This window comes from Mauremys reevesii, linkage group 16, assembly GCF_016161935.1.
Source record: "Mauremys reevesii isolate NIE-2019 linkage group 16, ASM1616193v1, whole genome shotgun sequence".
Taxonomy (NCBI): domain Eukaryota; kingdom Metazoa; phylum Chordata; order Testudines; family Geoemydidae; genus Mauremys; species Mauremys reevesii.
Window position 1 is genome coordinate 40233666 of NC_052638.1, and position 26019 is coordinate 40259684.

The 26019-nt window shown below is 54.9% G+C and overlaps 1 protein-coding gene across 5 annotated transcripts in view; it reads right to left on the reverse strand.

The window, feature by feature from the left end:
• Positions 1-26019, reverse strand: part of CBFA2T3 (CBFA2/RUNX1 partner transcriptional co-repressor 3) — a 113906-nt gene that overhangs the window by 25728 nt on the left and 62159 nt on the right. For 4 of the 5 annotated variants that reach the window (XM_039502704.1, XM_039502703.1, XM_039502706.1 and 1 more), the window contains exons 2-3: positions 7862-8011; positions 2142-2219 (exon numbers count right to left, since the gene is read on the reverse strand). In XM_039502704.1, the coding sequence (XP_039358638.1) occupies positions 2142-2219; positions 7862-8011 (228 nt within the window). The remainder of the gene's footprint in view (positions 1-2141; positions 2220-7861; positions 8012-26019) is intronic. The other variant, XM_039502705.1, reaches the window with a different exon arrangement.

Sequence of the window (26019 nt, forward strand, 5' to 3'; positions counted from 1 at the left end):
CCCGATAAATCAATAACCTGCCCTGTTCCCTGAGAGACCTGGCTCAGCCAGTCATTTACCACCGACCCAGTTAGAATGCAAGAGCCCGTCTGGAAATCCTGCCCCTCGCTGCACAGGGGGCTCTGTGTATCAGCACGTGGCCTCTGCTGGAGCAGAGCATGGACCGTTAGGTACAACTCGCCTCCCCAGCCCCACGGAGAATCAGTAGGACAGCCAGTGAGGGCTCCAGCCCGGGCTGTCACCACTGGGATGGGGAGCACTTTGCATCAGCCTCAGCAAATGCCACCTGACAAGTGGAGCGATGGCCTGAGGCTGCTCGACTGGCTGGGATGTTTGCAGGTGGTGATGTCTAGGGGCTCGCTCCTGCATGTGCCAAGCACTTCCAAGGGCTGCTCATGCAGGGCCAAGCCCCAGGAGCCATCTTCCAAGGTGTTCAGCAGACCGGGGGGCAGGATGGGCGCAGGGCTCTTTGGAAAATCCAGCCCTGACTAACCTCAGCCGTATATGCGGCTATCTGCAATCACTGAATGAAAGGCAGGGCCAGGCCCTGACATCTGCCTTCTAACCCTGCAGAACAATCGGCTGCATTAAAACTGTGCCTGCATCGTTTGAACCCGCAGCACTTACAGGCCGTGCATTTCCTAGCGTGCTGCAGAGATCAACCCCCTAGGAAAGGTGCCTTCATGCCAATCGCTGCTGAGCAATCGCCCTCTCCTGTCCATAGAAAGTAGAGAGGGGATTGTGCTGCTAGGTCCCGCCTACCCCACCTTGCATCAGCCAGGGCAAGATTGTGCCAAGCCCTGGGCACTTCTGCCCATTGTCCAGCGCAGCTTGAAATAACTGAATCAGCACAATTGCTGGGTGATTACACGCTGGGGGGAATCCACTCCCTGGATAGCCCGGTCAGTTACAGGCTTTTTGCCAATCCCCCCGCCTCTGCCTAGCCCCCACATCTCCCTGGAGCAGGAGCAGGAGCAGGAACCGCAGCAGCTAGATGCGCCACCCAGGAAACAGAGAGTCACTCGGGAAAGCAGAGGGATTCCTGTTCACAGGCTCCGTAACACAGGGCATGTCCCCCGCCCCATGTGCAAATCACATCCAGGAAATTGGGGCTCCTAGTCCCCCTGAGCACAGCTCTGCTGGGAAGACAAACCCCGAAGGGCCCCACGATTCACCCTGAGAAAATACAGCTGCTGACTAGCCCCGTGGCTTTCAACCCCCCTTCCTGCGTTCACTACTAACCTGCCCCGCTGTGGTTACGCTTCTTGGAAACCAGCAGCCCTGACTCTGGTGTTTTCTCAGGCTCCCTCTCGCTCTACTACGAAGCAATATCAGCCGCTTGCTAAAGAGATGCCGAAAATAACCCCCTGGCCACAACTGCTTTTATTCCAGTGACAGGTGTGTTACTAAGTTAAACTCCGCCAGGGCCCCGACGGAAGGTTTGTGGACGCAGCCTGCACCCTTGTAGCCAGCTCTGCTAACGGGGGAGCGAGTGGGTTAGGACTGAGAAGGTGAAAAATGAACGGCGGCAGCCTCCTTGAAAGCACCTGCCCCACACGCCCTCACGTGCTCACACCCACAAGCCCTGGTGGTGAATTCGCTGCTCCCGCAGGGCTGGGGCTAACTGACCGCAATGGACGCAGACACCTGGGACGCCAGGATCAGCTGCCAGAGTGCAGATCCCAGCACTGGTCCCAGCTCCCCATCCTTCCTCGCAGGGGCTGCAGCACACGTATGCGGATTGCTGTGCACCACTCAATGGAAGGGCTTGTTGCCTGTGGCTGTGACCGGCTCCCCAGGCCCCGGGGCTGAGTGCAGAGCCCACGGAGCCGGCTCTGCGCTTGGGTGCTCCCTTGATCGCCCTGTGCCCCTGTGCTTTGGGGAGGAGGCAATATCCAGGTTAAAGCAGTGTCCCACTTCACCCCAAGTGCCCCCACCATCCCATGGGGCGGCATACCCCATCCAGCTCCTGCCTGCCACACAGCAGAACTGTCCCGGTCCTGCCACCCACGCACCAAGCACGGGGCAGGACGTCCCTCGCACTCACTGCAGCATTAAGGACACGGGGTTGCTCTCGGGGGGAGGGGGAGCTGAGGTGGGCTCTGGGTCTCTCATTAGAGTGTATGTTTCATTTTACTTACAAAGACAGACCATCGACCATTTCAAGCAACCATGAAAACGGCCGCGAGGCAGAAACGTCGGAGGCCCAGCTTCTTGATCTGCAAGCAAAATAAAACACACGCTAGCATGAGAGACCAGAGGGGGCAGCTTTCCACAGCACTGGGTGGGGGCTGGGCTGCTTCGGCCCCCAGCTGCTTGAACTGGAGCCGCGTGGTGAAAATCCAGAGGTGAGAGACTTAACGGACTTCTCCTTGGAATGGACTGTGGGTCCCTGCCTTGAAAAGGCCTGGCCATGCTTCCTAAATGGCATTGATCGTCCGGGGATCTCCAGCACTTTGCAGGGATCCATAAAGGAAGCCTTGCCACTCCCACGCGAGGCAGTTATCACAACCCTGCCTTGGGGAAACTGAGGCACGGAGAGGGGAAGCGACTGGGAACAGAACCCTGCACTAGCCATTAGACAAAGTTCCCTGGAGGGGGCAGAATTGCCACTGTCCCAAAGCAGGCAATTCGAGGGATAAATCCTGACCTCTGACTCCAACGTGGCCCTCTAGTGTCTGGCACCCCCCCCCCACCCCGGCTGCCTCCCTGAGTCCGACACTCTCACTAACCTCCTCAGCTTCTGCCCTGTCCCACGTCTTCCTCCCCCATGCTGTTCAGAGCCCTGGAGAGTGGTAACCATTACGTTTTCTGCTTAATAAAGTCCCCGATTTACAGGGTAAGTCTCAATGCAGACCTGAGTCTGGCGGTTTGCTAATATTCACTAGGACTAAGTGCAAAAGGGACAACTTAAAATTCTTTTGCCTTTTTGTAACCTTCATGCACGGTCAATCCATAGAGAGCATCAGCCTCAGCCGCACTGTGGCTAGGAAACACCCGGTGTGTTGGAGGAGGGGGACACGCCGCTCCACACAGACGCACACGCACAAACCCAAGTACGAATTAAGAGGCACCACATCTGTTGCAGAGCTCAGATTAAAAGCAAAACCCATCAGATCACAGACGATCAGAATCTGATTTCTAATTAGAGAACATCTGGTTCCAAACCCAACGCTTGTACTGACTGGGTATGCAGCTCAGGGTTAAAAACCAAACCAAACCAACCCTCTTCCAAACACACCGTAAAGAGACTGGGCCTTGCCTGGATTCCCGTGAGCGGAGCAGATGGAGCAGCTTTGCCGTTCGAAGGCTAAGCAGTGGTCAAAGGCGCTGGTGGGTTTGTTTGGGGGTTTTTTTGCTCTTAGAATATATCAGCAAGACGCTGTTCTGTTTGGTCATGAGGCAAGGCTGTCTGCTGCGGGGGGGCAGATCCAGGCCAGCGATTTCACAGAGCAACAGCTGTGCCAGTGCCGAGGCTACACACACACTCACATTAGTACAGTTACGCGTGGGCCACGGGCTGTGGTTTGTCGAACGGTTGTTGGCAGTGATGGAGCTGTGCTGGGCTGGAAGAACAGCTCTGGGCAGCTCCAAAGCTCGTCTCTTTCCCCAGCACCTGTTGGTCCAGCCAAGGCCGGCTCCAGGCACCAGCGCAGGAAGCAGGTGCTTGGGGCGGCCCAGTGGAGAGGGGCGGCAGGTCCGGGTCTTCAGCGGCAATTCGGCGGCGGGTCCCTCTGTCCCTCTCGGAGGGAAGGGCCGGCTGCCGAATTGCCGCCGAAGGATGACGCGGCGCGGTAGAGCAGCTGCTGAAGTGATCGCAGCTTTTTTTTTTTCCTCTTCGCCGCTTGGGGCGGCAAAAAAGCTGGAGCCGGCCCTGGGTCCAGTAAAAGATGTCACCTCACCCCCCCCTTGCACAAAGGTGCCTGCAATCTGCTCTCCCTCCACTGGGGGCTCCACTGCTGCACGGTGCAAGCCCCCAAAGTAGGTGGTGCTGGCCAGGGAGTCACTGGGGAATCCCACCCACCAAGTGGCTGCTGGAGGATTTCCCCACGGACTGAAAGCTCCCTCCCCTAGCAGAATCCCAGGGGATGCTCCTGCCACTGCCTTGCGAGCACAGCAAGGAGATGCCACATGCTCCTGCCTGGGCTAGTGAGGGTGAATGAATTTGGCCCAGTAGTTTTACATTTCCAAAGTGATCACGGCCCAGCCCCAGCCCCTAACGTCCCCTCTTGTTCCTGCTGTCTGAGGGGGCTAGAGAAAGTGGCCTCCAGCCCACTAAAGCCAAACCGATCTGTTTGCAAAGGGCTCCTCTGTGTCTGCAGGCACCTCCTGCTGCGTCTCCTCCGTCTGTGTCTCTGGAGCAGCCCGGAGCAGGCTGTTACATGTCTGTGTGACTGGCTCCTGCAGTGTGTCCCAGGACACTGCCAGACACAGCCTGCAGCCAGTGCACACCAATCCCCAGCCTTCCCTGCTTACTACACAGAGGAGGGTGGCTGCAGCAAGTGCTCCGAACTCAGTGGAGAACCTCCGCTGAAAAGGGGCAGGGCAGGGCTGCCAGGACTAGTCACGCGAGATGACTGATCCTGTGGAACCTGTGACTGGCAGCGGGGAAGGCGGATGGCGGGGCTGGGGTGGACTCAGGTGTGTTGCAGAGACACTGCACAAAGCCCTTGTTGAGCACCAGAGCCCTCCCAGCTTCGTGGTTTAGCTCAGGAGGAGGAGGTCCCCTGGGAGCGTTCCTGGAGCAATTCCCTAGCCCATCAGTCGCTGCCGGTGCACTCTGACACCTGCGCTCTGTCGGGGAAGTGACAGAACGTGGGTCTGTGTGCAACCAGCTCATGCGCCTTCTCCGTTAACACCATCCGTCTACGGCCCAGGAGAGACCCGGAGCACTCCAACTACGGCTCTGCAATAATTAGGGCCCTACCAAATTCACGGCCAGGAAAAACGCATCCTGGACCATGAAATCTGGTCCCCGCCCCTCTAAGAAAATTGGTCTTTTATGTGCTTTTACTCTGCACTACACAGATTTCACAGGGGAGACCAGCGTTTCTCAAACTGGGGGCCCTGACCCAAAGGGGAGTTACAGGGGGGTCACAAGGTTATTTTGGGGGGGTTGCGGTATCACCACACATACTTCAATGCCTTCAGAGCTTGGCAGCCGGAGAGAGGCGGCTGTTGGCCGGGCGCCCAGCTCTGAAGGGGGCACCCCACCAGCAGCAGTGCAGAAGTAAGGGTGGCAGTACTGCAGCCCCCCCAAAATAACCTTGTGACCCCCCCACATCTCCTTTTTGGGTCAGGAGCCTACAATTACAACACCGTGAAACTTCAGATTTACACAGCCGAAATCGTGACATTTACGATTTAAAAAATGACTGTGAAATTGACCAAAATGGACGGTGAATTTGGTAGGGCCCTAGGTATAACACTCCCTAGCTCTTCTATAGCCCTTTGCATCAGCAGATTTCAAAGGGCTTTACCAAGAGGGTCAGTATCATTATGGGGAAACTGAGTCAGAGGGGGAAAGTGACTTGCCCAAGGTTGCCCAGTAGAGCAGTGGCAAAGCCGAGAACAACCCCCAGGTCTCCTGACTCGCAGTGCAGTGCTCTATGCACTGTCTCCCATTACACACTATGGTGCAGAGCCATTCACACATCACACATCAATGTGTTACACTGTGGCACATCAAGGTTCCAACACATATCGTCACTGCCTGCCTGGAGACACAGACAGATCCAGGTGCTCAGATACTGCATTGATAAGGGTCGTGGAAGAAGTAGCTAGCTAGTAGGAGATGTGTATGGGGATCGGTGGATAGGTAGATAGATGACAGGCCACTGGGGAGCACAGGGTTAAATCCATCCCAGCCCCAGCTCCCCAGGCTGTTACCAGAACTCCTTGCAAGCAGGAATCCTGTTCAGGTTCTTCTTTCTTCTCAGGACAGTGATGGAAGGAGGAGTCCGCCACGAACACCCAGACAGGGTTTGCACCTCCGAGAGGAGCCAGCAGTTCCCACTAAAGCCAATGGGAGCTGCAAGTGCACAGCACCATTCAGGGTTAGGCCCGTTGTTTGTACCATGTAACATTCTCAGTGATGGTCACAGGTCGATCCCAAACTAGACTGTGATGTCCACCTGGAACAGATCTTGACGGCCCCCGTCACTAGCAGGACAACTGCTCCTGTTCCATCCTTTCCCATGGGACTGGCTCCACACAGCCTGCCCCAGTCGTGCCAGTCTGTGGCTATGCGCTCTAGGGGGCAGGTTTTCTCCAGGTCACTCGCCTGCCATGCTGGCCTGACCTCTAGCTTTCCATCCCCCTCCTGGGAGGAGACTGTTCCCAACCTTCCGAGAGTGCAGCTTAGCCATGTAACAGGGCCGGCGGGCATGCAAGGGAGTGCGCCTGCGGCATGCGCTCCTGGCACCCCCAGCGCCGTGCTGTGTGACAGCTCCGTTCGTTTGAAAAGAGACGAACGAGGCTGCAAGTCTTAGGAGAAAGGAGGTGGATGAGATCCAAGACAACCTATCAAGGCACCAGCCGCTCCGTGCCTGGTGACAGGAGAGAAATTAAGCTGGCGTGGGTCTCCTTATCCCCCCCGAGAAAGCAGAGAACACACCAGTGCCCGGAGCCTGTAACTGGTAACCCCGGATCCCACCACAATGACTTGATGGGGAGCACTGGGTTAACAGCTCATTCCAGCCCGGATTCTGGCACTGCTAAGTCCAGCTTAGTGCCGCAGTGACTTGGCACCAGACGGGAGTTCCCCTCTGTGCGTGGCTTTCCAGCCTGGGGTTCGCTGCCCTCCCCCTCTCGTCCCCCCCGTTCCGGTTCTTCCTACAGCTGCTTGACATTTTGCATTCATAATTTTTTTGCTGCTGACAAAAATTTGGCCTTTTTTTTTTTAACAAAATGTTTGGTGGGAAATTTTTGTGTCTGAGGAAATTTTCAGCTTTTTCAGCAGCAGAAGTGAGAACAACGGAGCGCTTGTGGCTTTTTTGCTTTTTGGTTGAAAAACTGATTTCCCTCCCCCTGAAAAATTACAACAAAAACCCCTCCCCAAATGTTTTGTTTCTGCCTCAGATTTTCACAGAAAATATTCATAATTTCCCAACTGGTTCCAGCTGTTTCTGTATTGGAGAGAGTGTTGTCTCGTCGTTAGAGTGGGAGGCGAGGGGTGGGCGCTGGCAGTCAGGACATTGACTCAGGAGGTGACCGTGGACAAATCACCCACCCCCTCTTTGTGCCTCAGTTTCCCCCTCTGTGACATGGGGATAACCACACTTCCCTAACCGCAGGGAGCACTTTGAGCAGGAAGGTGCTGGGAAGGGCAGGTGCTTTGTGTCCTTTTTAGAGATGCAAATAAATAAGGAACAAAGGTCCGTCCCAGGACGAGAGCAGTTACTCTCTCCACAGCACGGGGCTAACGCAGAGGGGTGCGTCCCAGCAAGGGCGGTGATGGAGGAGCGGTGTTAGGCCTGCCTACAGGCGTGTGCTCTGTGGGGCTGGCCAGGCCCCACCTGCCCAGCCTGCCCCTTTAAGGGGGGCAATGCGCACGGCAGCCCAGCTGAGCCCTGCATGGTGCCACGCGGGCGCAAGCCAGGGAAGCATGGCTGGCTTCTGCAGGAGAATGCTGGGGCAGGGATGGGGGGAAGATGTTCCCTGCCCTTCCCTTCCCCTCCCCATGGCGTCCTGCCCAGGGGCAGCTGTAACAGGGCCCGTACGCTGCCCGGTGGCACAGGGCACAGAGCCCTCTCGGGGAGTACCCTTTCCAGGTGACATCTCCGTCAGCACGACAGGATCCGGCCCCAAGTCTGCTCACTGCGTCCCAGCCCCTCGCATCACCCCAGCCCAGGCTACTCACTGGTGTTTGGCGTGAAGGAGGGGTGCCGCGTGGCTCCCTGCGTGACGGCTGGTGGCGGAGGAGGCATGTTGGGGGGTGTCGATCTGGACTGAGTCTTCACGTCGGCCGGCGAGTCAGGCATTGTGGCTGCCTTCTTCTTCTCTGCGCTACCTGCAAGGGGCAGAGACGCAGAGAAAGAGACACAGGTGAGTGCAGCGGATCGGGGTCGCCGGGCCACATGGCCAGTGAGGCAGCACTGGCTAAACCCAGGCTGCTGATCCTTCCCTCGCCCAGGCACGGACCTAACGCCCACTGGAGCCAGTGGGCATCTTGCCCTGGTCTGCAATGGCCTTTGGGTCAGCCCTCATGGGAGGTGGCAGCCACGCAGACCTCTTTGCATTGCAGCCAATCGAAACACGTGTTTCTCCTCTCACATGGGCAGTTATTCTTGATTCACATCAGCAAGAGGAGGGCACGGCCCCGTGCCCCGTAATGCACAGGGCTATGCCACTGGAAAGGCATCACCTTGAACTGAAACAGGCCCACCCGCATGCCCCCTCCCCCAAAGGAGGAGAAGGGATTTGCCGCGGCTCAGGCGAGTGCTCTAACCATTGGGAAGTTCTGCTGCGGAGTTCCCTCCGTCACTCCTGTTTGAAGCTGTTGCGCTGGGGATAAATAAGGAAAGACTCCGTGGAGCAGGGAGACTGGCTCCTGGGCTGCCCCGTCCTGGGCGAATGCTCTAACCGCCGGGCGACGCAGGCATGCTTGGGCTTGTGCGCACTGGCTTGCAAAGAGTCAAGTGGGCAAGCGAGCAGAGCACACCAGCACGAGCATGACTCTGCTGCCTGGCGCACTTCCCAGGATGTGGGGACGCAGGAGCCAGCCCCTGATCCAGGGGCTCATTTGGTATTTAGCTGCAGCATGACAGCTTCAAGGGGAGAGACTAGGGCCCGACATCAGACTGTCCTATACCCTGGGGTCAGGGCGCTCACGGCCCGTTCAAATCCTTTCTCCCTGTCAGGTGGAGGGGGGATTTGAACCAGCAACTCTCCCACCTCCCAGCTGAGTACCCTAAGAAGCACTGGGCTAAACATTCCAAGGGAGGCTGTGGGCCTCCTCCCCCGGCTGCCTTGTGCAGCTCGCAGATGGGGGCCGAGCCGCGAGGCAGCCTCTGAGCACGCTTAGCGGATCAGGCTCCTCAGGCGGGTTAGGCCACCGAACGCCTCTCTTCCCCTGCTCTGCGGGGAGATGGGCGTCCGGACAGCCCCAGGGCGCGTGCCCTGAGGCAGAGCCATTGACACCCAACGAGTGTAGGCGCCTCCAGGGTTTCAGCAGGAGTTCTGTGCATCGCGGTGATCCCCAAACTGGGGCTTGTGCCTAACTCCGGCGGAGCGTTCAACCTGAGGGGATGTGCCCCAGGCACCCCAGGGCTCTGGGGTAGACCTGGGTACTGAACCCAGAGCTCCTGAGTCCCCGCGACTGTGCCTTAAATCACAAGGCCGCACTTTCTCGCCCAGCCAGCCCTCTGCACACCAACATATTGTACAGAGCACCTCCCGCCCATACGCACAGCACTGTAGGATGAACATGTTCATCCAGCCACACAACACTGGATCACATAGCCATCTACCCACCCCAGAAATCCTGTACCATGCGCACGTCTTCCCGCATACGTACTAATGCACAGTCCACACACATCTGCACAGACACACACTCACCTCTATTAGCCCACACAATATGGCCGGTACACACGCACCTGACAGATCTAGATACGCGTCACGCATGCACACAGCATGTTGTCATCTTGGCCCTCGTCCCTGAGAACCCATCTCTGCCATGGCACACACCATCAGAGCAATCTCCCTGCTGGTTACCTGCCAGTTGGGAAGGAATTCTCCCTGGGTCGCTGGCTGGAATGCCTCGCCATTTCCCAGGAATTATGTGTGGAGTTCCAGGAATCACGCTGTCAGGCCGTGATTATTCACAGATAGTAAATTGGGCTTTAGTTGCCGTGCTGCTGCAGGCAGCAGCTCACATACACGCAGCAAGCAGGGCAGTTCCACGGGTGCCTTGAGAGCATCCGTTCACGCGTCATTGACCCCAAGCACTCAAAAATCCCCAGTCAGGCCCCAAAACATCAGGGGATTTAAAAGACCTAATAAATATGAGGTTTCTTTCTTTGCCTCATGCTTTCTGAGCCTTTAGGGGTCACTCAGGACACGTTTTCTGGCTTTTCTCCAAAACCAGGAGAAGGGAAATTTACCTTTTTTTAATAAGAGCTGAGATTGTGACATCATCCCAGGATGAGAGTAGCTGGGGCATTAAGAAAACAACATAACTCAGGATCGTTACACTGCGAGAACCGGCCACTCTGCCTGAAGCCCGACGCCTTCACTGTGATTAAACCCTTCTCTAGATCATTGGGAATAAAATTCCCTGCCCCTCGCACCTCTTGCTTGTCCACCAAAGCCACAATGACAGAGCTGGTGGAAAGTTTTCCAGCACCAGGGGTTTCCATCCTCAGAAAATGCCATGGCCTGGAAATTGAAACTTTGTCAATTTTAATGAAATTTCGTCACAGAAACAAAAAACAAGCGGACCAAAGCACTGGCCCATTTGATGTCTCTAATGCTGGGCAGCACAGCAGTGGTTTTTAACAAAACAGAGCACTGCCGTGGCTAGTTTTAAATCACTTTGCGTTTTGCGGTTTGTTTTGTTGTATTTGATGTTATACTCAAGTTGTGACAGACAATTAAAAAACAAGTTGAAAATTGACCAGCCCAAAGTGAACGGTCCTTGTTCTAAGTATATAATGCTGAGAAGGGCAGTGGGGGTCAGGGGTCAGGTGCATTTGACAAATTCCAACCACCAGTGAGCCCCACCCAGCTGCCTAAAACTAGTTGTGTCTGAAGGTCAGAGATAACCTGTAGCTGGGGCGTGATTACAGAATTCCTTGTCCCCGGGATCCCTGTCAGCTGTTACCAGGGAATATCCTTGTGATGGGGTGTTCACCCCACCCCCCAACAGCAGCCCGGAAAGGTTTAATGACACAGTTGCCAACATTCACGCGGTAAATAAGCCCCCAACTTTCACAATAAGCCAAAAATCAAGCTAATCCCATTTCAAAACAAGGCCAGAACAAGCCAATCCCTAAGAACCCCAACACTCCATGTGACTAGATCCCCCCGGCCCGCAGTCTGGGACTGGGCCCGCTGTGCCCCCCGACTCTCTCCCCACCTTGCCCCTGCTTGCCGGGAGCTGATCAAAAAACAGAAGCAACAAGCTACAAGCCAAACACTAACTCACAAGCCAGTTAAGCCAAAAACCAGCCCAATTTCTGTGTTTTTTTGCGGGTTTGGCGTGTCTGGCTAATGATTAACCTGGCAGGCAACACCTGAGGGAGAACAAGGGAGGGAGGGTGGAGCCCAGCTGGACAGGAGCAAGGGGGGCTGGTATGAAGCCAGGAAGCGGCTTCCAGAGGAAAGAAGGAGAAGCCCAGGGGGAGGGCAGAAGCCCTGGGCTCCTGGCCCTCAAGGAGGGGTGTACAGGCCGCATGGTGGAGAAGGGAGCCCGATAAAGACAGAGTAGGAAGCAGCCCAGGGAAACAGCAGCGAGCTTCGGGATGGAGCAGACCCTGGCTGCTGATTGTAGGGTCCCTGAGCTGAACCCCGGAGCAGACTGGGTCAGGTTCTCCAACCAGCGGTAGAAGGGAAGATTGCCTGGGACAGATCGGCCAGTGAGACCCTGAGACCCTGGAAAACACACAGTGACCCAGCTGTGAAAAGGGAGCCCCATAAGCCGGGAGGAGGGATCATCCCGACACACAAAGGGGAAGCACTGCAAATCCTGTCGCGTGAGACAGAAGGGGGCATCCGAGCAGTGGCCCTATTCCCCAGCCACAGCCCCAAGGAGCGAACCCCACGACAATCCCTGTGGAGAGCAGTGGGACAAGGGGCTAAAGCAATGTATCACCCTACGCGGCTGGAGCAGGACTGCTTGGCCTGCACACCGCATCCCTCAAGCCCTTTCTCAGCATCTCGACAGGGCTGCGGTTTCCCTGGGATTCAGCCACGGCGCAGTTCAGAGGAGGCTTTGGAGTGGCATGGGGACCTGGCTGGGACTGGGGACGGGGGGCAGGGAAGAGACGAAGCAAGTAAACAGGACAGCCGCTAAACAAGCTTAAGTGAGAGCACCTGCTACTGAGATCAGCTGCTGCCACGGCCATTTCTCTCTCTCCGCCGTTAGAGAGGATGCACTAGAGTTTGATGGCCTGGCACAAGTGTGGCGGCAGCTGCAGTGGTCCGTCAAAGTGCCTTGTGTCTGGGGGCTCGGCTGGAGCCCTGGTGAGAACCAAAGAAGGAAAGCGTCCCCCTCGCTAGAGGCTGACAAGCGTCTCCTAGAGGTGTCACTGCCTTTATAGGATCAGGAGAACTCGGGGGCTTATTCGCATGCAGGCACCGCTGATAAACTAATCTAATGTGAATTCTTAATCCACTGCAACTGTTGTAAGATTAATTGAACCCTGTGCGAGTACATTGTCCAGGCTAAATAAAGCCTGGTCTTAATCAGAGCAAGATGTTATCGGGGCCTGCACAGCGACCAAAGCCGGGGCTGGGCTTAAACGGGAAGAGAACAAGGTTTTATAGACGAGCTTCCCAGGTTCTGCAGGAAACTGACACTCCCAAGGATTTCACTCAAGCAGAGGTGGGAAGGGGGCGTCCGGCATGGCAAACAGCAGCTCTTTGGTGCACAGAGCAGGCAGGTCTCTGTAGTGGGGAGCGGGCACACGATCAGGGTGCGCTCGTGCCAAGCTCCTCACTTCCTCCGAGGTGCAGAAAAGCACTTAGCAGCCTTGCGAGGGAAGGGCGGCCCCCAGGGAGGCTGTTCCAACCGCACCAGTTAGCCTTGCTGTCCCTCCCGTCCTCTGTGCAGAAGATGAGGTAAGCTGTGCCCCTGCCTGCATCAACCAGCCCTTGCCAAATGCCAGCCCCCGCAGCCACAGGCTGGTGTAACACCAACAGACCCCGGTCGGCGGTGGGTGGGATTGAACCTAGGACCTCTGGAGCTTAGTGCATGAGCCGCTACTGCAGGAGCTAAAAGCCAAGAGGCTGCTGGCTAAGGCTGTAGAGGAAACTCATTTTATCTCTCTCTGAGCGGTCTCGGTGCCACCAGATGGGCCAGAACACGACACCTAGGCGGTGTGTGGGTTACACGGGCACAGCCTCACATGGTGCCAGGCCTATAGCAGCAGGGAGGCTGTGATTGCCAGGCCGTGGCGGGCCATGCCATTTTTAGTCAGGCACGTGGTTCTACACCTGCATGCAAAATGGCCGCCTCCGTGCAGCACAGCCTCGCACGTACAGTGCAGGGGAGACCACACTGCACAGAGGACACCCTCTTGTTCTACGGACCGGACAGGTTCGCCCCACGGGCACAGCCGGCCTGGGGCATGCGATGCATGCCTTGTGTGCACAGACTGCAGGCCGCTGCTGCCATGGCAATGAGAAACAGCCCCGCACCGCCAGCCTCGCCCCCCGGCCACTCACTTGGTACGCCAGTGCCACTGAGCCAGAACATCAGCCACTTGCCAGGCACCCCAGAGACATGTCTCACCAGCACAAGGTGATGTGGCCTGCAGGGCTGATCGGGCCTGAGTTCTAGCCCCAGCTCAGACAATGACGCCATCTGGGGCAAGGCACTGGGTGTGGCTGTGCAGAGAGCAGAGAAGGGCCTCTGCCCTCTCCTGTGCATCACAGGGATGGCCCTGGCACTCAGCGAGCTACCAGCACGAGCCTCTCCAACAGGAGTGGGGAGGGCTTGGGAAGCCATGGGCCCCATGCCACACTCCATCCAGCAGCTCCAGCCCCCGCAGGGGAAGAAGCAGGCTCTGCCCCCTTTCCAAGGCAGGTGTAGCAGCCTGGAGCTCCCAGACTGTGACCTCTGATTCAATCTTCCTACCTATCAAACAGGGCTGTGAAACTGACACCAAGAGTTTTGCCTTAAGTTCCAGGAAACAATGTCTCATTATTTAAAGGCCAGCTTCTCAAAACCTGCCCATATGCAGGCTGGGTAAGTGCCCGGGCACATCTACCAGTTCCTTTCACAGCAACCTGATCTACGCTGGCAGTTGCAGTCATTGCCCAGAGGACCAGCATGTCTTCCCCACCCCAAAAAATCCTTAGTAGTCTCCTTCAGGCTGAGCCACTGGAAGAGATACCCTGATCAACTGTTTGAATCAAAACCAGGAACCCTCTCCTCCTCCCTTCTCTCTGGAGATATAAGCCTCTCTCACCAGAAGGGATTTAATCAAGTCTTTATAGAAAGAATTTATTAAAAAAAAAAGAAAATACAGAATCTCTCTAGCCCAAGCCTGGACAATACTCACTATCTTGACTAGAAGAACTAGTTCAGAAGGTGAAACTTGTAGACTTGTATAAAACATCTGGACTCTTGTAACTCCAGTAATAAAACACATGCACTATTACATCGACTACTACATGAAAAAAAATTTTTAAAAAGTTTTTAGCCACTGATTCTTTGGGACAGGCCACTGTTGGATAGCCTCAACCTTGGCCTGTAGGGGGTTGATGGTTCCTTGACCCACCTGGTCCTAGGGTAAGTCACTCTGTTTTGCTATTTGACACTTTTGGCCTTGACAGTAAAAGTCCTGCCTGCTTGATGCCTAAAAACCATTTTCAAAATGTCTAGGTGCCATGAATCCATCAAAAAAAAAAAAAATGGCCACATCTGCAACTGCAACTGCACAGTCCATCCATCCCGCTAGTAGACCATCCACCAGCCTTTGGGTGGCAGGTGCATTCACAATCCGAATGGAAGCACATTTGGGTGATGAAGGCAGGGTTTGGGAACCCAGAACCACTGGAGATGCCATGGCACTGGTAGAAGGGATGATGATACCATCTCCAACATGTTGTCCTGTTTCAGGCCACTCGGTGTCATCTCCTTCCTGACTGTAAGAAGTGACAGAATTCTCTGGGATAAATAAAAGGGCTTTAGAGTTAACATGAAACACTTTTTAAGAGGAATCAGGGAATGTTGCCAGGTTGTAAGTTACTCAGCTCCCAGGGCGCGCTCCTGGACCCACATGTCCCTTCCCAGGATCTTCCATCTTATGGGCCTGTTGCCCTTAAGACCTTTCCTAGCCCAAGAGTCTCGGAGGGTGTTTTGAAGGTTTTACAAAGTCCAGAATGTTAGTCCCCCTGGGAAGGTGTAACCCCCCTCCCATTGCTGCTTTAGCTGCTGTAATGGCCCCTTAACCTCATGGCCATACAGCTCGAATGGTGAGAATCCCTAAACATGGGGACAGCCAGGTGTAGGCAAACAAACTGTTGTAACACTAACACTCCCAATTGAGTGTTTGAACCTTTCCACTAGGCCATTAGTTTGGTGATGCACGGGTGGCAAACCAAGTGATGCACACATTCAGAGTTTCACAGGTCTCTTTCATGGTCCCTAGGAGGATTTGAATCCGAATCTGTAAAACTGTTTCTGGCGGCTCAACGTGATGGGCTAAGTGTGGTTGCAGAAAATGGGGGGGACAATAATCATAGACAGCAAAGTCCCATCTCCATGCGATAACTTCCTTTCGTCCACTCTCAAAAGTTTCCTAAAGCATACGAATTATTTGAGATATATCTAATTCAGGTTCCTTGGTGGCAGGCAAGGAGTTGGGACCCCGGTTCAGGTTCTCGGGCCATTTGGCTTTGATATGCCCCCCCATTCATTGCATCAACAATGATGGGTCTTGATGGGTCACGGGGTTGTGTTTGTGGTAAAGTGCTGGTAGGGTGTGAAGAAGTAGGGTGGTGTGGTGCCTGTGTGGTTGTAGGTGGTAGGTGTTGGCCCTCGTGGCCTCGTTAGTGGGTACCTTGTGTGATTGCTCCAATCTCCTGCTCAGTGAGAGATTTTTTTTTTTTCTTGTATGTATATGTAGTAATGTTCTCGTCCCACACAATCCTGCCGTGATGCCCATTCTGAGTCTGGCCTGGTTTAGAATAGTTGAAAGTCGAGATGGTATCCAATACAGGCCCCTCTCAAAGTTTTAAAAAGGAAGAGGATTGGATTGGGTGGAGTTTGCTGTTTAGCTTTTTCTAATTCCAAAGCCTGTGTCTGGATTCGTAGCTCAACTTGTGTTGCTTGACAGTCCCTACCCCTGCCTATATAATAACTTGAAAAAAAGAGAAATCTGTCCCACTCTGCTCTGAGTAGCTGTACTCAGCCCCAGCTGAGGCTGCTGCTGCACAAATACCCCCTGAGAAAATCTCTCCCCCAAACCTGTTTTTCCTGTTGGATGGAAATGTACTTTGTTGACTTCTTCCCCACTCAGAAATCTGAGTGAACAATGGATGAAAACAGCACTCCACAGGGGCTTTGCTTTCCCTCAAGCTGCCTGTCAAGCAAAAAGAAAGAAAAGGCTCCTTCAGCGTAGCCCAGCTGAAGCTGGGGGTTTCAAAGTGAGACCAGCATGTCTTCCCCCCACCCAAAATCCTTGTAGGTCCTTCACCACTGGAAAGAGATACCTGATTCAACTGTTTGAATCAAACCCAGGAGAACCCTCTCCCCCCTCCCTCTCTGCCGGAGGAAGGGATTTAATCAAGTCTTTATAGAAGAATTTATTAAAAAAAAACAAGAAAATACAGATCTCTCTCTAGCCCAAGCTGGACACACTAGGGGTATACAGAGGGAAAAGGTCCCTCCTAGGAGTTTCAAATTCTCTTCCCTGATTGGTCCTCAGGTCAGGTGCCCACCAGGTATTATACTTTAACCCTTTACTAACTATTCATGACAGCCCAGGTGAATGAGGTGCCCGCAGGCCCAAGGGCTATGGAATCCCAGCGTGTCTAACTGGGGTTGTGGTACCGTTACACAGGCGGTTATGCAAACAGCATTGTAACAGCAGCCCCAGCAGAGATGGGAAAACACGTGCACACAAACGCTGTTGTGCACCGGAGCATTTTTGCGTGGGAACTCTGACACGAGCCCAGCAATGGACGCACACATACACCAATTGCTTTTTCAGGGAAATTCTTCTCCAGTTAAATCGCTGAGGATCTCTCCTCCCGGAGCCCCAAAGTCCCTTTAGAATACACGGTCATGCCTGCTCCGCCTTTCTCTTCCAGCACCCGAGTGATAAGACCGCTATTAATGACTTATTCCTAATCAGTTTTATTAAATCCCCACCAGTGGGACTGCGAGGGACCAGCCAGCCCCAAGAGCACATGAAAGGCAGAGCCGGCCATTCACACCAAGCCTGCTCCCCTCGCGCTAGCTCACAAGTTCGCTGAAGTAACTTTGAAAATGCAAACAGCCGTACACTATTCCAGGAGGTGTAAGTAGTTTCCCAGACAGTGGAGGCCTTGTCTGTTATAGGTCCCTCGTCTCTCCCTCCCCCCTCTTCAAACCGCCTCCCTGCAGCTCCCCCTCCATGCTCAGGCAGGGTCAGTTTCTGCATCTGGTGAAAGCTCCCCCCAGACAAAGGGCTACATGTTATGGAGAGAGCTTTGGAAAGGAGCCAGCGCTGGAGCCTCGGTCTCGGGCCGGCCTCCCCTTCGCCGTCCACATCTGAGCACAGGCCAAGAAACACGGGCTTTGGGAGGCAGCTCCGGCGGAGGCCAAGGAGAGAGAGGTGGGACACTGGCCATGCTTGCAGGCTTTGCAGTGGCACTCTCGGCAGCCTTTACAGATGTAGCTTCATAGCCCCTGGTGAGGCAGGGAAGGGTCACTCTCCCCATGTCACAGAGGGGAAACTGAGGCACAGCAAGATTAAATGATTTGCCAGGGTGTCTGGGGCAGAGCCAGGAATTGAACCCAGGTCCCCAAGTCCCAGACTGGTGCCTTAACCACAAGGCCAACCTTCCTCAAAAGTGTAGTATTATTTATTAGGTGTATTACAGTAGTGCCAGGGAACCCAGTCATGGCCCAGGACCCCGTGGTTCCAGGTGCTGTATGTTATTAGGTGTATTATGGTACAGCCTAGGAGCCCCAGTCATGGCCCAGGACCCCATTGTGCCAGGCGCTGTACAAAGACCAAACACAAACATGGTCCCTGCCTGAAGAACTTCCTCATTGACACAGCTAGAGCCCCTGATCCTCTCCCTTGTCCCAACGCACCAAGGCCCTGTAATGTCCTGCAGGGGAACAAGGGGGCATGGGTGGGCACGGGGTGGCAGAAGAAAGGGTCCGAGTCCCAGTATCTCCAGGGAGGCAGCGGAGCTGCCTGCGTCACTCACGCATATGCTTGGAAAGCTGAATTCAGGTTCAGCATCAAGATTTCATGGAAGGTCCTGCACTCTAGCCCCCATTTACCAAGTGCCTGGTTCACGGGGAGGCGCCGAGTCCGTGGGATTGACACCCAGGCCTGGGGCCGCTCCCGTAGTTGGGATTTGCTCTCCGGATCACCCCACTGCTCTGTGCCTGGCCCACAGGACCAGCTGTGACATGGAACGTGCACAGGCAGCCCTAGTGGGCCGGCAGCACAGCAGAACTGTCACCCCACAATGGAAAGCTTCGAACTCGCCTGCGTTCCTGGAGGGTGGAACAGGAATGCGTTTTCGGCTATTTCAGCAACGTTCACAAAATCAAACGTCGGGATTTGAAAAGGTTCTGGGGTTTGTTCTTGTTTATTTCCCCCCTTCTCTCCTTTTTGCCACGGAAAAAGGCGTGGAAAAGAACAAAACTGCCCCCAACTGAAAACAAAGAATTTGTAGTTTGGGATTTTGCTGGAAATAAATGTCAAAGACAATTTTTTACAAACATTTCCATTTTTGGCAAAAGGCCATTTTTTAAATCGATAAAAAAATACATTGTTTGAATAATATTCACCAGGTCTTAACTCCTGGCACGGGGCTTATCTGGAAATCACGTCGCAGCCCTGCCTCCCGGCGTATCTGCCATGACAGTCCCCGAATACCTGTGTGTGGCAGGTGCCTCACCATGGGCTGCTGCAATTCCAAAGCCGGGCATCTGAATGCGAAGAGAGGAGGGCAATGCCGGGGCTGCTGAGGGGTAGTTAGATATTAGCATACACAGCCAGCAAGGAAGAAACAATCAATCCACTCCAGGGACTCTTCTCTTGGGCTGTGATTGCAAACCAATGGAAAGACCCTTTTCCCCCACCATCACCTTCAGGAAATAGCCCCCAGTGCCATCGATTAAAGGCCAGCTCAGCAAACTGCACACCAGAGGGACGCGTTCGATGGAAACAAGCAATGACCTGGTGCAGCAGTTGTATGCAGGGTTGCAAATGAAACCGACTGGAGCCCAGGCTGGGCATTGCTGTGGCTGCCCGTGAGAAACAAGCCTCTGCAAGCAAGGGGCTTATGGGGGAAATCATGACCCAGCTTTAGCCAGGGCAGAGCACATGGTGCCGGGGAAATACCAGAACTGATGTGCTTTGCAGGAGCTGGGAGATAACTTTCCAGTACGTTTCACCTCCACATTTAAAAGTCAACCCCCTTTAATGGTGACATGGCTGCAAAATCAGTTACCCCCGCCGTGCGGATCAGCTGACGTCCAGCTGCTGTTCTAATGCCCCCACGGAGATGGAAACCAGCGGGTTTACGCAGACAGGGCATTCGGAGCCAGGAAACGAAAGGGCGCGAGGGTTTTCGCTGCTTGTTTTGGGGTCACTCACCCAAGAGGCATGGACTTTTTCATTCAGAGAGTTTCAGTGGCCTCTCTCTTTCTCCCTGCATGGAATCCTGCTGTCTCCCCTGCTAGAGCTCATAGAAATTCGAAGTTACTGTTGTATCCAGGGGCTTGGGGATGCAAAAGGACACATTCCCGGCATGCCAGGAGCCCTGCGCTCAGCCTGCAATGCTCAATCACACTCAGCCTTCCCCTCAGTGCACCCCTGAGCCGAGCCACACCTCCGTTAAAGCCAACAGCAGCTCAGGGTGATGATCACCATGGGCTGCTCGCCTGAATCAATGGGCTACTGAGGCTGCCACGGCTGACTGTGCCGCAGGCGAAAGAAGCCGAGTGCCTGGCTCACCTCTGGAGCCAGGGTGCCCTGGGGCACAATGGGCTCACATGATCGCCAGGGAAGGCTCCAGCTTCTGTGGCAAATCTGGTGAGACTGAAAGGCAGCCTTTGGTCCCAAGAGAAGGGGGGGTCGTCCGGGCCCCACCGCTCCAGAGACACTGGCCCAAGGGGGAGGGTAATGGATGTCTGAGCAGCAGGCAGATTTGGAGGTGACAGGCAGAGATGATGGGGGAACAGATGCAGGCAAACATCAGGTGGGTAACACTCCAGTAATGGCCCTCGCCTAGGGAATTGTTCTGGACTGGCAGGGCCCTCTTCATTGCTAGGGCGGCAATCAGCTGCTAGGGTAAATCCCACGCTTAGCCCCACCCCACGTGGTTTGGCCTGAACATTGCCAGATTTCCTCCAAAGGGCCAGGCCCTCAGCTGGTGTCGATCAGTGCGGCGTTCTGCTGACTGACCCCAGCAGCGCATCTGGCCTGAGAAGCCTGAAGAACGTCGGTCAGGCCACCTTCAGTCCCAGGCCATGGAAAAGGGACTCGGCTTCACAGCCTGGACTTTCATCTCCAGTGGCTCCAAAATGGCTGGTTCCTAGCCCCCCCGACCCCAGCACTGGCCCCTTCGGTACCTGCTCAGATGAGCGTGTTTGTGATGCAGGTAGGGCGAGATGTCCACGGCACTTTGCTCCCTCGCTCTGAACGGCTGGAGTTCAGTGAATGATGGGCTAAGCCCGGGGGCTGTGGGCACCCTGTGCCCTGGGTAAATTCAGAGCATCATTATCTCCATGTCCCGGGGGGAGCACGGGGGGGACTGAGGCGCAGGGCTGGGCCCAAGCACCCTGTGGGTAGGGGGTGGGAACTGGCGTCTGAGGCAGAATTAGCTCTCGGGACCTCCCGCGTCCTACTCAGCTGCTTACACTACTCCCTCAACAGGGGCTTCGGCAGCGATCCAACCAGCCGTACTGAGCTCCCAACATGGCGTCGGGTGGATTATCCCTTGGGTCGTGGATGATCAATGAGCTATTTCTGGTGGGCTTGGGAAACATAAGGAGGCTGGGTTTGTGCTGCCTGCTGCTGACAAGGTGACCTATTGCTGGGTTGCATCTAATCTTTGCCCTGTGCCCCGATGCTGCGGTGATGGGCATTCCACAGGGCATCCAGGGCTCCCTCTGGAATCATCCCATCGACTAGGATGGGATTCCTCATGCGCACCAGTGGGGGGAAGGGGTTCGAAACTTGGCCCCGAGTGAGCGTTCCCAAGGCTCAGCACGGAGCCTCTGGCGACAGAGACAGAGCAGCCATCTCTCAGCTCTGTCTCTCTTCTCCCTCCCAGGCTCTGGGATCCCCACCGCTCCTCCGCAGCTGCTCGGGCTCCGTCCCGCTGGCTGACGGCGCTGGGAACGTGCGTCGGTCAGGACACAGAGCAGCGGTGCATCAGCCGATGCGCGGGGGAGCAGGGCTGGGAGTAAGCAGGGGTCATTTTCACACAGTCCCTTTTCTGAGCCCTGCCACGCTATGGAGAGAGTTGGTGCTGTGGGCTGGGAGGGTAAGTTAAGGCAGAGAGTAGCCTAAATGAGGGATGCAGCCAAAACGACTGACCTTCCCTAAGAGTGGAAATCAATCAGCGTCAGGAGGGCCCTGATTCTGTGCTTCAGGCCCTGGGACAGGGGGCTCTGGTAGGAACCAAATCGGGTAGTTGCAACCCAACCCCTGGCCAAGCTGCTTTTGGAAGTGTGGAGGGGTGAGAGGGATCACGTGAAGGACTGCACCGCCTTCTGCCCAATGGCAGCATTCCTGCACACGTCGGGCCCTGGGAACCGGGCCTGGCATGGAAAACTGAGCTCCACGCGTTTCCTGCTTTATTTATAAATACCGGCCTGAGTGACAGCACAGAGCCAAACAGCAGCTGAGAGCCTCCCACGGCAGATGGGAACCAACAGACGTCCCGGCACGTCCAGGGAGCTGTCATCTGCAGAGACTTGGGAGGTTTAAAGGAGACGTCGTGTTTGTAATGCGGGCGGGCGGGGGCATCTGTGTGGGTTTGGGGGGGTGGAGCTGTGAATGCAGGTGGTACGTTAGCATGCTTATACATGGGTACAGACACGGGCTCTTGCTCACACTGGAGTAAGATGATATTCAGTGGGGAAAAGGGTATCGGAATCTGACCCTAAGTGTGCATCAGCATGAGTGTGCAAATGTGTACATACTCTGTGAGTGTCAGTCCATCTGCATGTGAGCACACATACACACATCCTAGCTGCCTGCTGCCCTAAGTGGATCGCCCTGCTCTCCTTGGCTTCTACTCAAGCACTCATCGTTTGTTGTGAACCGCTGGGCAAGCCTCTCCCCAACGTGGGAGCCTGTCAGGTGGGACAGAGTCCTTGTGCCAGCCAGCAGCAGAGGCAGGGACAGCCACACACACTGGTTAGCACAAGCGGCTAAATTCAGTCCGGCTAGCGCCCGGCACCGCCCCAGTGCCACCCCTCTGAAGTCAATTGGATTGCATGGCGGGTAACTGCACGGCCCACATGTGCGTGTGTTAGATTGTGCACGTGTACCGTGCAGGGGATGAGTGTAGGCACGAGTCAGCGCACGTGCCTGTATAACTGTATGCATGGCGGATGGCCATCATGCCCTCTTCCCCCTTTCTTGACACACACGTTCTCAAGACTAGAGGGTCACAGTGGTTCCTTCTGGCCTTGGAATCTAGGAATTCCTCCAGAACCTACTGAACTGTGAGGGGAACAAACGTTTGTTCGTTTCCGAAGCCTTTGTGGTCAAGCTCCAAAGAATTCCAGATTTTCACTTAAAAACAAAAATGCTGCAGGGGCTGCGTCCCTCTGCCGGAGCGTCGGCTTTTCCAGCGGAGCCGCTGGCTTTTGCAAACAGGTTGCTGATAGAACCTGGAACTGTTTATACACATTAGGACCAACCCAACATGTTCAAAAGCGGCCTGTGACGCTGGATATTGCGGTAGCTACGTCTCCTAGACTGGGCACCCCACAATGTGGCCACCCGCAGTGGATATCGGTGAAAGTCCTGGCCTGTGTGTGGGCACTAAGTCAGCTTGTTGTGAGCCACCCCAGGCGGTGCAGCGAGTTGCAAGGATGGCGTCTGGGTACATTATGCCACCATCAGAACCCACGACAACAGTCTCTGCCAACACAGACTATCTGGTACCACAGCAGCCCACACTGAGGCCACAAACGTCTTTGCTTTTGCTTCTGTCTGAGCTGCCCCCACGTCTGCCTGGTTGCACAGTTTACTCTTAGCTAGGCCCTCTGAGCTTCCCCACTGATTGCAGGTGGGCGCGTGAGCCCTTCCAGAGCCTCTGGTTCACCCCTAGCCCATCTGCACCCACCAGAGCTAGAGGCGGTTCTGCTTCCACAGACAGGAGCACTCCTGAGGTAGCAGGCATGGCCTTGGGCATTCCCATTCAGTCTGAACTACACCTAGTCCAATTCAACCCGGGGCGAGTCCAGAGAAAATTCTACTATATGGCTGATGGGATTATAATAACCGCCATGGCATTTCAGCCATATTGCACCCCTGCTCTGCTCCTGCAGGACAGCTGGGCACTGGGATACGACACAACCTCAGTTAATGAAACTCCACTTAATCAGCATCCTGGTTAGCCCCGTTAGCTGGGAGAGGATGCCAGGCAGCCGTCCCATCCCGTCTCTGTGTCCCAAATCCACTGGTGACTTCACCCTTCTCCCAGAGGTCCCTCTAGAAGACCTCCAGATAAATGGTGCTGTACTGAACACCCAGAATAGAGTGTGAGGGGATAATGCGACACACGGCTCAGTGCACCTGCCTCTTGAAATACCTGCCATGTTCCTTCCTGGGAGTGGCTATGCTAGTTGTTTCCAGCCCTGTCTTTGGTTGAGGGTCCTACGCATTCCTGCCCACGTTCTCTTATTCCTCTGCTGTGTCCTTATTTCTAATACATGTGCCCAAATCCTGACATTTCAAGCGGGGGAACCACCAATCTGTGGCTTAGGTACAAACAAGCTTAGGTACAAACAAGCTTTCCCACAATGTATTGCCAAGAGGAAAGTTTCCATGAAACTAAACAAACTGGAGTGGAAACAAAGGTGTTTTGTTTGTTTGTTTTTTTAAAGCACTAAACAGTTCCTTGATGTGTTTGCAACCCAAAGGTTGCAGGAGACCTAGAAAATGAAACTGACCAGAAAGTATAATGGTAGAGAAACTGACTAGATTTAGATATTTTTAGCCTCTAAGCTGAGAAATACAAAAAGTGAGCAAAGGGTGTATTGGTTTTTTAGATGCCCTGTGGTTTTACTAACCGAAGGTGTTAGCTGTAATATCAGGAAGAAAGGCTGGGATGGAGCCTATGAGAGTCTGGCACTCTAAGCAATGGGATATGGGCACATAAGTCCCCTGAGAATCCCAATTTACATTTGTTTTTGAAAATTTACCATTGTCCCTTTTACAGTGGTTTAAGGACCTTATCCACGCATGCCCATTCTGACCCATTTTAGTATCCAATCCAGATCCTTTCTCCAGCAAGTTTTCCCCGGTTTTGGCCCAGCATCCGGTTACCAGGTATGGCTGAGTTTCTGCACTGGCAGCACGGAAGATGTTGTGAGCTAAAATACAGGGGGAGACGGTGCGGGGGGGGGGGGGGGGGAGCTGTGTGGAGGAGTCCAGGCCCTTCTGAATGCTCTCAACCCCCACTCCCAACAGCAGTTATAAATGTGGCAATGATTCTCTGACATGACTCAAACTCTGCTGGAATTTTTTTTTCTTTTGGATAATTTGTCCCAGCCGCTTGGGGCTGAGTCTGTTTTCCTACATCTGGTTTTCATTAGGTCTGTGCAACCCAGATGAATAAGTAATAATATAAAAATAAAAGGATTAGTATTTTCTCCTTCGTTGGTCCAACCAGACCCTCCCCCACTTCACCTCCTGATGGGAATCAGATGTCGAACCCAGATATCTCCCCACACACCCCATTGTGACCTAAAGCCCTCGATTTGTTCCACCAGTGCATTTAACCCTCCATGAACGGGGCTCTGCCTGGATCCTGCTGGGGCTAGAAGCAACATACCAGCCCCCCCAAAGGCCTCTAGTTTTACAACAATAATTGTGGCAGCACCACAGAAGCTACTGTCTAATAAAACTCAGATTGTCTTTTTTCTTCACGCACACCCAGGCATTCGGCCTGGCGCCGCTTAGCCCCACAGGGCCCATACCCATCTCTGCAGGGCTGGAAGCGGCCAGTATGGGCTACTGTACCCCAGTTTGTGTCACAGACTCCCAGATCACATCCCCCCTGATCTCTTAGTATGCTCTGCCCAGGTTAAAAGCTGTTGGGAAAAGAGGCTAGTTCTTATTTGGTCTCTGTCCCTCTCTAACTGCTGACAGAGCTTGTGGGGCCTGATTCTCCACTGCCCTGCACCTGGTGAGTCATTTACCCACGCAAAGTGGGGGTGACATGCTCCCGAATCACAATGGCAGCATTTTGCACACTCTGCACTAGCAGCGTAAGTAACCAAAGTGCCTGGCAATGGTGGATCAGGGCTTCCTATGTCCAGCTGGGGGGTGACTGCCATGCTGGCCTCAGGCCCCATGCTAATGCCTCCCAGCTCTGCAGCGTGAACCCTTCCTTCCCCTGGACACAGAGGGGAGCACCCAGGGGTGGGGCTCTGAGGAGGGCGGGGAAAGGAGGAGCTGCTCTCCATGGCATTGCCCCCTGCCAGGGTGGTAAGTGGCGGTTGGCAGCCACCTCGAAGCAGCAGCAAAGCTGGCCCCTCCGTGCCTGCGGGGGCTTTGGCACAGACAGGCGGGTGGGTGGGGCAGGGCCAGGCCTGGTGGGGAGTGGTAGTGAAGCAGCTGTGTGCGCCTTCAGCAGGCCCTTGGCAGGAACGGGGGCTCCCACACCCCACACTCGCCAGGTCCTGACCTGCGTTCAGCCTCCCTCTTGGTGACAGCAACCCCCTGAGCCAGAGGAGTGGGCCACTCAAGGCGTTACCCCTGCCCCAGAGCTGAGGAGGTTAATGCTCCGATGCACCCACCTGCCAGGAGAGCCAGAGGCCACCTCTGGAAATGGGGCTAGTCTCCCGCAGGCCAGCGCCCCAGGGAGCCAGGAGGCATGGGATGCATGACGTCTCTGCGATGGGTGGGCACCTGGCTTTGCTATCTCTTTGCTGGG